This window comes from Macaca fascicularis, chromosome 6 (genome assembly GCF_037993035.2).
Source record: "Macaca fascicularis isolate 582-1 chromosome 6, T2T-MFA8v1.1".
NCBI classification, from domain to species: Eukaryota; Metazoa; Chordata; class Mammalia; order Primates; family Cercopithecidae; genus Macaca; species Macaca fascicularis.
This window is the reverse complement of record NC_088380.1, coordinates 17327046-17342490: the sequence shown is the minus strand read 5'-3', so window position 1 is coordinate 17342490 and position 15445 is coordinate 17327046. Positions and strand designations below refer to the sequence as shown.

The following is a 15445-nucleotide window of genomic DNA, read 5'->3' as shown; positions in this document are numbered from 1 at the left end:
ATCGGAGAGAGTTTTCACTCCTGATCCAGAGCCCAGAAAGAGACATTAACTTACCCTTTTCCCTTCCAGAGCCAGTTATCATTTATCTTCATATATTTCATGATGGGTTTATTGTTCTAATATTCATCTCCCCGTCTCAGCTGTAAATGTCACAGTGCAAAAGACACTGTTTTTTCTTCATCACTAGATACCTAGTGCAGGGCAGGACACATGTAGGAATTCAGCCAGTGTCTATTGAATTGAATAATTAAAGGGACTGAGATCAGAGAGGACACAGGCATTGCCCCGGTCCCCGAGGTTGGCGTTGACATGCGTGTGCGGGGCACCCCTGCCATTGCAGGCTACTGGAACGTCACCGTGTACGGGCGCAAGCACTGTTACCGGCTCTACACCAAGCTGCTCAATGAGGCCACCCGGTGGTCCAGTGCCATTCAAAACGTGACCGACACCAAGGCCCCGATCGACACCCCCACCCAGCAGCTGATTCAAGACATCAAGGTAAGACAAGCCCACCAAGGTGGGTGATTATAGCTCAGAGCTTCTACCCTTAGAGCACTAAGACCTCAGCATTAGTGAAGCTCAGTTTTCATTCTGTAATCAAAACCTAGTGCTTGGTTGGCCGGCACGGTGGCTCACGCCTGTAATTCCAGCACTTTGGAAGCCTGAGGCAGGTAGATCACTTGAGGTCAAGAGTTCGAGACCAACCTGGCTAACATGGTGAAACCGTGTCTCTACTAAAAATACAAAAATTAGCCAGGTGTTAGTGACACATTCCTGTAATCCCAGCTACACAGGAGGCTGAGCCAGGAGACTTGCTTGAACCTTGGAGACAGAGGTTGCAGTGAGCAGAGATCATTCCACTCTACCCCAGCCTGGGCGACAGAGGGAGACTCCGTCTCAAAAAAACAAAACAAAAAAAACTAGCGCTTGGTTAAATTTATGTTTGAGTACCCTGCTTTCAGGAATCTAAATGAGAAATTTTAGACCAAAAGTGTTTTGTCTCTAGGGCAGTGTTAGATGTTTCCTAACACTTCCCTAGTTGAGTCACCTGATCCCACCTGCTGGGCTCTGTGGCCAGAAGGACAAGGTCTGCAGCTTGCACTGTGGGACTCCGTGCCTATGGGGATGTGGTGACCTGCGTGGGGGACCACGTGCCTTGTGTCAGGTTTCACCTCAGCCTCAGTTGGGGACCTTCTAGGAGTAACCCGCTAGTTCCACTGTCACTGTACAGTTTCCAGACCACACGAGTGAGTTCCCAAGGAGCCCTGGGTGGTCTAGAAGAACACCTGGCATCCCTCTCGGACACGTGCAAACTCCCAGAAGCTCCTGAGTCTCTATACGAACACTGAGCGTGTTACATTATAAATTCCTGTTTATAAGTAAGTGTAGTGGCTCAGTAAATGTATGTGAGGTGAAGGAACGAATGGTTGCATGGCAGCCCTGAGCGGGGATTCTCACCCTCACTTTCCGGAAATGGAACGCTGACGGGGAATGTTCTGGTTGCATTGCCCACGTAGCTGGTCAGTCCCAGGTGCAGAACCAAGTCGAGGGAGACTGCTGGCAGATTACCAGGACAAAGGACAGAGGTGGGGCTGTGACAGAGAAGGTGCTAGAATGATGGTGAGGCAGGTATTTTACTGAGGGACAGCAAAGGAAATTAGCTAACCAGATCCAAGAGGGAACTCAGCTTTTGTGGAGGTGGGAGAGGATCTAATCCATCAGTGGTGGATAATTTTCCATCCAAATCAAATTGGCCTCCTGATTCCAAAGTGTTATGTTCTCTGGGTGTTCAGAACCACATTCTGGCAAGCCAGTTGTTTTTTGTTTGTCCATGAAATTGTTTGAATCAATTTGAATTTAGACATTAAAAGAATAAATACAATTTTTCAAATACAAAGCTATGCTTCTTAAGAAATGAGTCAGGTTACCCTAAATCAGTCCATAGAAATGATTTAAGTAATTAAAAAAATTTTTTGTGCCCTTCAATTGAGTATTACTGAAAAAGTTTTATAGTGGAAATGAAATTACCACGATAGAATGATTCATTATCTCTCCTCCAACTTTTCTGTTTAAGGTTCTAAAAGTAACTTTGTTTTTTTCATATCCCAGATGAACATTTTAGGAGCACAAGTACATGATGATGAAATTCCGTGAGGGACTTTCTTACGTTTCAAGGGTGGAAGGGCGGGCAGGCATGTGGAAGGACAGTCTCCCCAGGAATATATTAATGTGTGTAGTTTTCAGGTATAGAGAGAATAGAAAACAGCAATTCAAGAACTAGCAAAATGTGCTTATGAAATGAACTATAGATAAAAATAACATGATTTAGCTACTGATGGCTAAAGCAATGAAAGAAGATCAATTTTTTTATTTTGCTTTTCTGTTTTTTATAGAGACAGGGCCTCATTATGTTGCCCAGGCTGGTCTCGAACTCCTGGGCCCAACTTATCCTCCTGCTTTAGGCTCTCAAAATGCACAGGCATGAGCCACTGTGCCCAGCCTAGATTTAATTGTTTTTTTTTTTTTTTTGAGATGGAGTCTCGCTCTGTCAGCCAGGCTGGAGTGCCGTGGCGCAATCTTGGCTCACTGCAAGCTCCGCGTCCCGGGTTCAAGCAATTATCCTGCCTTCGCCTCCTGAGTAGCTGGGATTACAGGTGCCCGCCACCACGCCCAGCTAATTTTCATATTTTTAGTGGAGACAAGGTTTCACCATGTTGGTCAGGCTGGTCTCAAACTCCTGACCTCATGATCCACCTGCATCCGTCTCCCAAAGTGCTGGGATTACGGGTGTGAGCCACCGCGCCCTGCCGAGATGAAATTTTTTAAGTGTATGTAATCTCCAGGGGAGAAAATTTAAAATCACATGGGGAAGCGCATGTGCAAGAAACTAAGAAATGAGCTGTAGGCCGGGTGCAGTGGCTCACACTTGTAATCCCAGCACTTTGGGAGGCCGAGGCGGGCGGATCACAAGGTCAGGAGGTCGCAACCATCCTGGCTAACACGGTGAAACTCTGTCTCTACTAAAAAAGACAAAAAATTAGCCGGGCGTGGTGGCGGGCGCCTGTAGTCCCAGCTACTGGGGAGGCTGAGGCAGGAGAATGGCATGAACCCGGGAGGTGGAGCTTGCAGTGAGCCCAGACCGGGCCACTGCACTCCAGCCCAGGTGATAGAGCCAGACTCCATCTCAAAAACAAAAGAAATGAGCTGTAAGAATGTATTTTTGTGACTTGTCTTCAAACACAGATTATGAGTATCTTCGTGCATGAAATCACCTAACACTGGATTTCCACCATCTTTGCCCCACTAGGTTTATGGATGTTTGAGACTCTTGAAAAATATTTATATGTAGGAAAATACAGTTGATTTTGTTCCTTTAGGTCCAGGTTTCTTACAATAAGCTTGCTTGCTTTATTTTTAGGAGAACTGCCTGAACTCGGATGTGGTGGAACAGATTTACAAGCGGAACCCGATCCTTCGATACACCCATCACCCCTTGCACTCTCCACTCCTGCCCCTTCCGTACGGGGACATAAATCTCAACTGTAAGTCCAGAGTTCCACCCCGACTCCTCAGAGACCATGATTCCACTTGCCCTGCTAGCTCTTTAGCTTAACACAGTAGCATTTGTTTTTAGCTCAAAGACTCTCTTATTCATCATGACTTGGAAGGAAAAGATGAAATATACTTAGATTCATTACTAAAGCAAGACTTCTAGAGTGTGGTAGTAGTAATGCTAAGATTGATTGCTGTAGTAAAAGAAGAGATTTAAAGGAGTCAGAAATGCCAGCTCTCCTCATGAACTGAGAGTAGCTTTTTTTTTTTTTTTTTGAGACAGTCTTACTATGTCACCCAGGCTGGGGTGCGGTGGTGCAATCTCCATTCATTGCAACCTCTGCCTCCCAGGATTAAGTCATTCTCCTGCCTCAGCCTCCCAAGTAGCTGGGATTACCCGTCACCACATCCAGCTAATTTTTGTATTTTTAATAGAGAGAGGGTTTCACCATATTGCCCAGGCTGGTCTTGAACTCTTGGCCTGAAGTGACCCACCTGCCTCAGCCTCCCAAAGTGCTGAGATTACAGGTGTGAGCCGTTGCACCTGGCCAAGTAGCCAGACAGCCAGAGCCTAAGTAATCTTGCATTCCAAAAAAGGATTTTGTTCAGCAACAGATTACCTTTTAAGTAAGCATTTTATGTGGTAAGAAGTTCAATTAGATAACAAAACAGTGTCACCTGACCCACCTCTGTGCTTTTAGATCTGTGTCCAGCTGACTGAGATGTATAGGGAGTGTGGTGGGCATTGCATCCGTCCTTCTCATTTATTCCTTTGTCTTCACTACTGCTCCCATTGTGCCCACACCCTATTCTGAACCCCTCGGGTGACTTCTGTGTTTGCTTTGCTTGTCGTAGTGCTTAAAGACAAAGGCTATACCACCCTTCAGGATGAGGCCATCAAGATATTCAATTCCCTGCAGCAACTGGAGTCCATGTCTGACCCGATTCCAATAATCCAGGGCATCCTACAGACAGGGCATGACCTGCGGCCTTTGCGGGACGAGCTGTACTGCCAGCTCATCAAACAGACCAACAAAGTGCCCCACCCCGGCAGTGTGGGCAACCTGTATAGCTGGCAGATCCTGACATGCCTGAGCTGCACCTTCCTGCCGAGTCGAGGGATTCTCAAGTATCTCAAGTTCCATCTGAAAAGGTAAATAAAGCATGTGGGCACCGGAGATGAGCTGGGCAGAGCTGCTCACGCAGGTGGGGCGCTGGGTCCTCGCTCAGATAAAGAGGCTCTTGAGCAGAAGGCACCTCTAGTAGGACAGGGACCTCTGGGTCAGACTCGTGGGTTGCCTGAGCAAGCTAACAGAATGCTGCCATCCTTTTTCTTTTTAAGCCACACAAGGTTATTTCAGGGACCAAGTCACCTTGGGTGTAATGTCCTAATGTATAGGAGATTGGATCAATCCATTAATTACCACTACTCTATATTTAAAAAAAAAAACAACTTGGATATTTGTTCCAGATCAAAGAGGTAGAAACAATCTGATTGAGATTTTGATTAGCTATAGAAAAAGAAATTTGTTTTTTGTTTTTTGAGACAGTTTTGCTCTTGTTGCCCAGGCTAGAGTGCAATGGCATGATCTCGGTCACTGCAACCTCCACCTCCTGGGTTCAAACGATTCTCCTGCCTCAGCCTCCCAAGTATGTGAGATTACAGGCACCCGCCACAATGCCTGGCTAGTTTTTTTGTATTTTTAGTAGAGACAGGGTTTCACTATGTTGGCTGGGCTGGTCTCCAACTGCTGACCTCAGGTGATCCACCCGCCTCTGCCTCCCAAAGTGCTGGGATTACAGGTGTGAGCCACGGCACCTGGCCAAGAATTTTCATATGATAGTATGAGGTATGACCCTTTCAAGTATTAACAATACTGCAGAGGTGAGTTGACAGCAGTTGCTCCCACTGAGATATTCGCTCTTTAGGGGTTTTTTGTATTTAAATTGAACTGCACAGAATGAAGCGGGCCCTTGCCAAGAAGTCACTGGTGCTTGCTCCATTCACCAGTGGGGGACCATGCACCAGTGGGGGACCATTCACCGCTTTGGTCTACAGACCCTTGACACAGCCCAGTTCCCAGCAGCCTAAAAATGAACAGTTAGTGTTTGTCTCCTAGGATACGGGAACAGTTTCCAGGAACCGAGATGGAAAAATACGCTCTCTTCACTTACGAATCTCTTAAGAAAACCAAATGCCGAGAGTTTGTGCCTTCCCGAGATGAAATAGAAGCTCTGATCCACAGGCAGGAAATGACATCCACGGTCTATTGCCATGGTGGAGGCTCCTGCAAGATCACCATCAACTCCCACACCACCGCTGGGGAGGTGAGGAGAGGCGGCGGCTGCTTGTTCTGTTAGATGCTTTGCTACAGATATGCCCGGGTCAGGAACATCGTGCAGCGTTAGAGCGGCTGTCCTGCACAGCTGCAATTTGCTTAGTACAGCTGCTCAGTACTAAGGAAATGCATGTAACCCACAAGCAACCACATGAATATAGAGAGAAAAATAAGATGAGTGGAATCACAGAGATAAACTCAAAGTACGTGAGACATAATCTTGCTAATCTGAGAAGCAGCTGAGGGTCTAGCAGAGCTGCAGACCTGGCTCAGGTCCAGCCACTTTGATGAGGGTTTATTGTGGTGCTTCTGCAACAAAGTGTTTCTGTGTGCCACATGACTAGCTAGATATCAGATGAACACGTTTTCTTATTTAAATTTGAACTTACTATTATAAAACTAATTGGCCAAAAGGGTAATCCAATAACCACCCTCAACCCCACCCCCAAGGCTTCCTGTGCAAAAAAAAAAAAAAAAAAAACCATCATCTGGAGTCTCTGTTGTTCCTTCGCGTTCATACATGTATCAGATAAAAGACAGGACTGCAGCTTTTCAGCCACTTTTCCGGTTAGTATAGGTTTGCATCAGCCCAGCATCTGCCTCTACCAATGGGCAAAATACCCTGGGTTCTTTTTGGCAAGAAAGAGATAAATCTGATTTCCAGAGAACAAGGGGAAATAGTACTTTTGAAATTCTGCGATGACCACACGGGTAACATTTTGAGGAAGCTGCTTGGAGACGCCCTGGTGCCGGCAGCGCCCTCTGGGATCTGGTGATGGCACATCTGGGAACACGTGTTGGGGCCGCAGCCTGTGGAACTGAAGGCCCCCTGGTGTGTCTTCCAGGTGGTGGAGAAGCTGATCCGAGGCCTCGCCATGGAGGACAGCAGGAACATGTTTGCTTTGTTTGAATACAACGGCCACGTCGACAAAGCCATTGAAAGTCGAACCGTTGTGGCCGATGTCTTAGCAAAGTTTGAAAAGTAAGTTCCTTTCCCCTACTGTGTCAGAAGAGCAAATACGAGAAATTACAGAGCAGGGTTGAGGGTTTGAACTTCCATTCCGTTTTTGGCTTCACGGTGTATTGGAGTTAGTTTTATTTTACCTGGGTTGATGCCTGTTTAACTTTGCATATCTGCTAGCTATTTTTCTCGATTCCTAGATGAAGCCATGGTCTTACATGATGTAACTTGTCAGTGGTTTTTTACCCCATTCCTTTTCTCAGTTCCATGTTGGACCTGTCTGGGTATTTCTTGATTTTTTTAGGTTTCCAGTTGCCATTAGCTTTGAAATTGGGCTGACTGACTGAAGTCAACTCATAAACTCTTGAAACTATGTTTTATATCTACAACATAAAATGGACCTATGATTTTTGGGTTTTTTTTGAGACGGAGTCTTGCTCTGTCACCCAGACTGAAGTGCAGTGACACAACCTTGGCTCACTGCAACCTCTGCCTCCTGGGTTCAAGCAATTCTCCTGCCTCAGCCTCCCGAGTAGCTGGGATTATGGGCATGTACCACCACGCCCAGCTAATTTTTGTAGTTTTAGTACAGACGGGGTTTGGCCATGTTGGCCAGGCTAGTCCCAAACTCCTGACCTCAGGTGATCTGCCCACCTGGGCCTCCCAAAGTTCTGGGATTACAGGGGTGAGCCACCGCACCCAGCCTATAATAGACCTACGATATTTGATCTGTGACTTCATATTGTCTAAGTAGCACGGAAGGCATTCCTGCTTAGTATAAACACAGCCCTCATACAAGAATATTCACATCAGTTCTTATAAATGTTCTCATAATGTATCTGGGGCTTGGTAAAGGTAATAAAGAAACAGGCTTTTGTTTCTTTTCTTCCCGTGAACTCAGCATAATGCTTAGCTGGTACTAATTCGAATGCCGCTCTCAGAAAACACTTGTTAGCTGGTTTAACCAGAGGCTGTCTGCTTGTTTTCTTAAAGCAAAATCAGGGTGAAAGTACGTTTTTCACTCTGTTTATTTCTCTGTCCCCATCTCTATCCACTGTTATCTGGGCCTGGACAGAATGTCTGTGTCCTTAGAATACACCATGTAAAGTCGGCTCCCTGCAGGTCACCGAAGGCCCCTCTCGTTCGTTTTCTGAGCCTCTCTTGACTCCTGTCTGTAGGCTGGCTGCCACATCCGAGGTGGGGGACCTGCCATGGAAATTCTACTTCAAACTTTACTGCTTCCTGGACACAGACAACGTGCCGAAAGACAGTGTGGAATTTGCGTTTATGTTTGAACAGGTAAAAGGAATAGTTAGAAACAGATTTCTTTGCGGGCAAGCAAGGGTGAAACCAGTTAATACTTAGCCTTGTAAGTTAACTGGTACCTTAGAAATGAGGCACACCTGTAGATTTCCCGGCAAAGACAAGGCCCAGCTGCTCTTTCATTCGTTTGTAGAATGAAACCTGCTACACATTGCATTTGAACCACCATTCCAGGAACCGTTGTAGTTGACAGGAGAGAGACCATAAGGAATAAAATATATGACATGTGTTAGATGGTATCTGTGCTAGGGATAAAATTAAATTTAAAGCAATGAGCAGGGGTGAGGGTGCAGTTTTAACCCAGGGCAGTCAGGGAAGGTGAGTATGAGAGAAACCCTGATGAAATGAGGGAGGAAGCGTTGTGGGCATACCATGGCACAGCAGTGCGTTGACCAGAAAGCTGTTGACTGTCTCCTTTCAGGCCCACGAGGCGGTTATCCATGGCCACCATCCAGCCCCAGAAGAAAACCTCCAGGTTCTTGCCGCCCTGCGACTCCAGTATCTGCAGGGGGATTATACTCTGCACGCTGCCATCCCACCTCTCGAAGAGGTTTATTCCCTGCAGAGACTCAAGGCCCGCATCAGCCAGTCAACCAAAACCTTCACCCCTTGTGAGCGGCTGGAGAAGAGGCGGACGAGCTTCCTGGAGGGGACCCTGAGGCGGAGCTTCCGGACAGGGTCCGTGGTCCGCCAGAAGGTCGAGGAGGAGCAGATGCTGGACATGTGGATTAAGGAAGAGGTCTCCTCTGCTCGAGCCAGTATCATGGACAAGTGGAAGAAATTTCAGGGAATGAACCAGGAACAGGCCATGGCCAAGTACATGGCCTTGATCAAGGAGTGGCCTGGCTATGGCTCGACGCTGTTTGACGTGGAGGTGAGAAGTGGCTGCCGTGTGTCGGGGTGGGCAGGGTGCTGGCATCTGAGAACATGGATCATGGCCAAGTTCATATGGAGAGAAGACAAGATGGAGCACTTTGCTCTCTCAACCTTTTTTATTCGAGCCCCCTAAATTGTACCATTAACACCTCCCTTCTCCTCACAGTTTCTCCTCTCCTTTGTAGTAAATGCATCTGTAATATTAGGAATGAATGCAAAATTAAGACGTCATCTATTCTTTTACTACCCTTCCTTAGGGAAGCTATAGATCTAATTTTTTAAACACTGATAAAAATCTACATTTAAAAAAATTTGTAGCTATATATACAAATTAGAAACTGTGGATATACTTACATTTTACTTTTTTTCTTTACAACCTTGTGTTTGAAAGAATGTGTTTCATAATGGAATTTAGCCATTAGCATCAACCCAGTACTGATTTTTTTTTTTTAAGTAGACCACTTATTGAAAAGCAGTCTTACTAATGGTATAGATGAGAGTTTGGCAAACTGGTCTGTGGGTCAGATCTTGCCTGCCTTTTTTCTGATGTTTTATTGGAACACAGCCAAGCTCATTCCTTTAGATACATTCTCTGGCTGTTTTTGTGCAGAGTTGAGTAGTTGTGACAGAGACAACGTGATCCACAAAGTCTAAAAATCTTTCCTATGTGGCCCTTAACCGATACGTTTACCAGCTCCTGGTCTAAATTAGCTTTTTTTTTTTTTGATGATTGCAGTAATTCTGCATGTTATCCGATGACTTTAAATTGAGGGTCTGTAAAAATCTAAATATTGATTGTATATTCTAGGATCCATTAATGGCTTTTCATTGGGTGATGTTTTTGGTTTGGTTGGTTGGTTCAATGAAGTTTGTTTTTAAGTATAAAAAAATCAGGTGTTTTGTACAAAGCCATGATTCCACTTCTCCCTGACAAGGAATAGGTAATAATAGCAGTTAAACTCTTGGCTTCCTGCAAAATGTGAGCTGTGGATTAGCATAGAAAGCTGCTGGCTTTTGCATGGAGAATGCAGAGAATGTCTGGTTATTAGGGATACAAACTAGGGACTCTTTTCAGTGTCCCCAATTTATAGCCCTCCTGCTTGTCCAGGTTTGGATCAACCCTGTGTTGTTAGCCCCTACGTATGGGCTCTTATTGTCTTCCACCAATCTGTGTGTACAGTTAAACCAAAACCAGTCAAGACCCTGGTTCCCACTCTGCACATGGAAGGCCATGGCTGCTCCTTGTCAAGAGGAGCCAGAACTGCTCAGCATGCGTGATGTGGAGAATTTCCCTCTGTGATCCTAGATTTTGTATTTGAAGACTAACCATCCGCAAAGAGGACTGGAGGCAGAACTGGAGATGTTAAGAGTCGACTTGTCTTGGGGAGGGGAGCTTCCTTCAGTCCCCCGGCCAGCATGTGCATTACCAGGCCACTTCCATGTCACTAAACAGCTAGTAGAATAATGCTAAGAAGTAGAGAGTCAAAGCAAGATGTTAGACGCTGCCAGTTAGTGAGCTTTTCCCAAATGCATGAGATTAACTAGTTAGAAATCAATCAAGATAGCCAGAGAGGTGCCGTTTCTCGTATTTCATGCCCCTCCATGCATGCACGCACATCGAATATATTTAATCTTCCGTGCAGAGGACTTCACTCAAAGCCTGTCTTACGGTTTAGATGCTGTTGCCAACCATTTCATGACTTAACTCTTCTGTTGACTCTCTTGCCCACCAGTGCAAGGAAGGTGGCTTCCCTCAGGAACTCTGGTTGGGTGTCAGTGCGGACGCCGTCTCCGTCTACAAGCGTGGGGAGGGAAGACCACTGGAAGTCTTCCAGTATGAACACATCCTCTCTTTTGGGGCACCCCTGGCGAATACGTACAAGATCGTGGTCGATGAGAGGGAGCTGCTCTTTGAAACCAGTGAGGTAAGAGGCAAAGCAAGTTCATCTTTTTATTCATGGTCTTGACAAGACAGAAAAACAAGATCCCATTTCCTCATGCCTTTGACCAGGTCATTTTCTTTGAATATTTTTCTTTAAAACACGAAAATACAGTGTGGTGGTCCCTTTCCAGCTGCTGGTTCCCTACAGGCTAAAATCTGAGAACCCCGTATTTCTTCTGTATACTTTTGCAACAGAGGAATTTGGTTCCATTGTGTCACGGAGTCTTACTCTTGGAGGAAAGGGAGAGAAAGGGAAGTGACATAGATGTCCATGAAAAAGCATATTCTTTGCAACAAAACCTTATGAAAATTAGTTAACAATTATGGCAGTGTCAGAGCTGTGAGACTTGGTTCTGGTGGCCTCTTGAGACCAGGAGGAAGCCGGGAACATGACCATCCTAGGTGCAGCTCATTCTAGATTGTGAAACCACACACACTAAAAGGCCTGTAAATATATATGCTGCCAGCTTCAAAGTTTAAACAGTATAACACAAGAAGCTTATTGAGGCTTCCACAAAGGGAACAGCTAGCAATCCAACGTGGTGAGTGGAGAGGAGTCACCTGCTGCCTGGTTCGGAATGGAGAGGCGGTGAGGAGGGCGTTCCAGGTGCTTGGAGGATGTGGCATTGTAGGTTCCTTAGGCTGATGGGGAGACATGCAGTGAGAGGGAAGAGGGTGGGGAGCCCTTGACTCAAGGGTCCCAGGTGCCAGACTGCAGGATTTGGTGAGATCCAGTAGACAACAAGGAACCACTATGGGATCTTTGATTGTACATGGCATAACAGTGAATTTACAGACAGTGATCTCTGGGGTGGGACTGGAAGGGAAGAGAGCAAGCAGGGAAATGGAAGCCAGTTATGATGCCTGCACGGGGTCCAGGCCAGCTGTGAGAAGGAGTGGCAATGACGCGGACACCATGGGAGGGAGCTAATGGAGATCCCAGCTGGAGGAGGTGGCTGGTACGGAGCAGAAGCGGGCCTGGGGTCTGGGGAGCTGGCCGCTCTCCCAGCCCCTAGGGCCTCAGTTATCTTGTTTCTTCAGCTGCATCCTAAGGAGTTGACTAGAATTAGATGATCCTGTCTTTAAAGGCTGTAATTATGGACTCTGTCATTTCACATTTATTTTAAGCGGGGATAGTAATCCTAGCACTGTTGACACTGAGTAACTTCAGCTTCCTTGGGTAGCTCTGTATTTTAATGTGCAAAATCTGACAGTTTACATCAAGCCAAGTTGGCACGTTTGTGTGAAAGAACCACCAGGTGGTGCACATTGTATTTGGAAAAGCCGAGATTCCACCTCTCCCTGATGAGGAAGGTGAAAGCAGCTAAATTTCAGGCTTCCTGCAAAAAGGGAGCTGTGGATTAGCACGGAAAGCTATGGGAGGGTGCCCAGGGAATGTCTGGTTATTAGGCAGGGCCCTTTGCCTGGGGGAGACTCATGACCATGTGTTGGTTCTGCTTCCCTGCTGGGCAGGTGGTGGATGTGGCCAAGCTCATGAAAGCCTACATCAGCATGATCGTGAAGAAGCGCTACAGCACGACACGCTCCGCCAGCAGCCAGGGCAGCTCCAGGTGAAGGCGGGACGGAGCCCACCTGTCTTTGCTACCTGAACGCACTACCCTCTGGCCTCGGCTGGCTCCAGTGTGCCACGCCCAGCCAAAACACAGAGCTGCCCAGGCTTTCTGGAAGCTTCTGGTTGGAGGGAGGTGTCTCTGAGGATCCTTTTGCCTGCCGACTTCAATGATCCTGTATTAAGCTGTCAACTTTAACAGTCTGCACAGTTTCCAAAGCTTTACTACTCTTAGAGGACACATGCCTTAAAAAAGGAGGGGAGGAACCATGCTGCCACCAAAGCAGCCGGAAGTGCCTTAACTTGTGGAACCAACACTAATCGACCCTAACTGTGCTACTGAAGGGAACTGCCTTCCCCCCCTTCTCGGGGAGACTTACAGAGCGTGGAAGGGGGACATTCTCTGTCAATGATGCGCTAACCTCCCAACCTGATTTCCCCGAATCTGAGGGAAGGTGAGGGAGTAGGGAGGGGATAGAGAGCCCGAGGGGACTGTGTGTTTGAGCTGGAGTGCTGCGGGCAGCCTTTCTCATGGAATGACATGATCAACGTTTTTCTTTGTTTCATCTTTTAAGTGTACGTGCTTGCCTGTTCATGCATGTGTTCATAAACTCAACACTTTAATCATGGTTTCATGAGCATTAAAAAGCAAAGGGAAAAAGGATGTGCAATGGTGTACACAGTCTGTCTGTATATTTTTAATAGTGCAGAGCTATAGTCTCAATTGTTACTTTATAAGGTGGTTTTATTAACAAACCGGAATCCTGGATTTTCCTGTCTTTGCTGTATTTTGAAAAACACGTGTTGACTCCATTGTTTTACATGTAGCAAAGTCTGCATCTGTGTCTGCTGTATTATAAACAGATACGCAGCCTACAAGATAACTGTATTTATAAACTACTCTTCAACAGCTGGCTCCAGTGCTGGTTTTAGAACAAGAATGAAGTCATTTCGGAGTCTTTCATGTCTAAAAGATTTAAGTTAAAGTGTTACTTGGAAGGTTAAATTGTATCCCTCTGGATCGATTACAGGTACAACCATGTTGACTATGGGGTAGAGACGCTGCATTCCAGAAATGTCTTAACATTTGAGTGAACCTTTAAAGGACCCTGACATTAAATGCTGAGGCTTTAGTAAAATACACACGTATTTTATCCCAAGTTTATAATGGTGGTCTGACCAAGGCACCTGTAAATAAATCAGCATTTATGACCAGAAGAAAAATAATCTGGTCTTGGACTTCTATTTTTATATGGAAAAGTTTTAAAGACTTGGGCCAGCTAGGTCTACCCACACAAGAAATTTGCCTTGTCCCGTTGTGCACAACCCTGCAAAACTGTTGGCTCACAGGTCTGACAATAAAAGATACTAGCTAACACGCTGTGTGTTTCCTTTATCAGAGGAGGCTCGAAATGCCATGGAGGGGAGGCTTATTTTTGTTTTGGCTTTGTGGTGGGTTTTTTTGTCTTTAGAGACAGAGTCTCTGTTGCCCAGGCTGGAGTACAGTGGTGTGATCTCGGCTCACTGCAGCCTCTGCCTCCTGGGTTCTAGCGATCCTCCGGTCTCAGCCTCCCAAGGAGCTGGGACTACAGGTGAGCACCACCATGCCTGGCTTTTGTATTTTCAGTAGAAATGGGGTTTCACCATGTTGGCCAGGCTGGTCTCGAACTCCTGACCTCAAGTGATCCATCTGCCTCAGCCTCCCACAGTGCTGGGGATTACAGGTGTGAGCTACCGCGCCCGGCTGGCTTTTTGGTGTTAATGCTGGGGTTTCAGTGTCTGGGCTTGGTGTTTGTTTCATGGACTTGCTCACCAGGTCCACACACACAACTGCAGCTGTCTCCACTGCTCTTGTAGACAGTGAGTGTGACTTCAAGAAAGCCAAGAGGCAAAAGAAGGGACTGATAAATGAAGTCACACACAGCTGAGGACTTGAAATGTATTTATGTCAAACAGTCTCCTGTGTCAGCTCCAAAGGGTGCCTGATCTTGAAACCCCAGATCCTAGAACCTGCCTGCACTTCTCCCTGTGGAGTAGAACACACAGGTAGGTGGTTTGGTTGCCTATGTACCCAAACCACCAGACCAGGCGTCTGGCATGAGCAAGCGCCACTTCCCTTGCAGACCACTGACTCCCACCTCTGCTCATGCTCACAAATAGCTTCTTCCCATTCTGCAGGGATTGGGATGGAACCTGAAGCCAGGTGCTGCCTGGATCCTGTGCCCCCCACCCAGGGACCGAAGGAAGGCTGGCAAAGACTAGGATATGTGTTCTTTGTTTTTATTTTAGGCCCAGAGAGAATTTGACAGAAGTCTTTCTACTGCACACCTCTCAGGATTCCCTCTGTGACTTAATTTACTCTGGAAGGCCGTCCCCCGCCCTCAATTACAGATGGGGAAATAGGCAAGGAAAGGCATGACTCGGGGTTAGAGCAGCACACCATAGTTAGAATGTAGATTTACGCGTGAGCCTTTGCGTGGCATAGTTGTGGTTTTGTTTTTAGCCTCTTACTTAGAAATAATTAGACTCAGAGAAAGTTGTAACAGAACATACAGGGAGGCCTGTGTGTCCTTCACTCAGTTTCCCCAGTGGTGACATCTCCTATCACTGTAGAGCAGCATCACAGCTAACAAAGTACCACTGAGTTTCCCGCAGCCACGGAACCTATTCCAATTTTACTGCTTTTACGTGCACTTCTTGGTGTGTGTGATGTTAGTAGCTTTGAACAAGGTCAATGAAGTGCAGTCGTCCCTTGGTATCCAAGGAACATTGGTTCTGGACCTCCCCCAGGATACAAAATTCACAGATGCTCAAGTCCCTGATATACAGTGGTGTAGTATTTGCATAGAACCTGCACACATCTTTCCTTCCACGTTAAGTCA

At 46.4% G+C, this 15445-nt stretch overlaps 1 protein-coding gene and 1 long non-coding RNA gene across 12 annotated transcripts in view; one reads left to right on the top strand and one right to left on the bottom strand.

The window, feature by feature from the left end:
* MYO10 (myosin X) overlaps nucleotides 1-13939 on the top strand; it is a 274170-nt gene extending 260231 nt beyond the window's left edge. For all 10 annotated transcript variants that reach the window (XM_065546109.1, XM_073993164.1, XM_015451227.4 and 7 more), the window contains 9 exons: nucleotides 341-498; nucleotides 3419-3542; nucleotides 4408-4705; nucleotides 5673-5880; nucleotides 6737-6873; nucleotides 8031-8151; nucleotides 8597-9049; nucleotides 10785-10976; nucleotides 12467-13939. In XM_065546109.1, coding sequence (XP_065402181.1) covers nucleotides 341-498; nucleotides 3419-3542; nucleotides 4408-4705; nucleotides 5673-5880; nucleotides 6737-6873; nucleotides 8031-8151; nucleotides 8597-9049; nucleotides 10785-10976; nucleotides 12467-12568 — 1793 coding nt within the window. In that variant the 3' untranslated portion in view covers nucleotides 12569-13939. The remainder of the gene's footprint in view (nucleotides 1-340; nucleotides 499-3418; nucleotides 3543-4407; nucleotides 4706-5672; nucleotides 5881-6736; nucleotides 6874-8030; nucleotides 8152-8596; nucleotides 9050-10784; nucleotides 10977-12466) is intronic.
* Nucleotides 1-15445, bottom strand: part of LOC107129912 (uncharacterized) — a 73447-nt gene that overhangs the window by 17197 nt on the left and 40805 nt on the right. Inside the window, exon 2 of one of the 2 annotated variants that reach the window (XR_012413593.1) lies at nucleotides 55-191. The exons of the other annotated variant lie outside the window; for it this stretch is intronic. This is a non-coding gene — a long non-coding RNA (uncharacterized lncRNA). The remainder of the gene's footprint in view (nucleotides 1-54; nucleotides 192-15445) is intronic. 2 annotated transcript variants of the gene reach the window in all.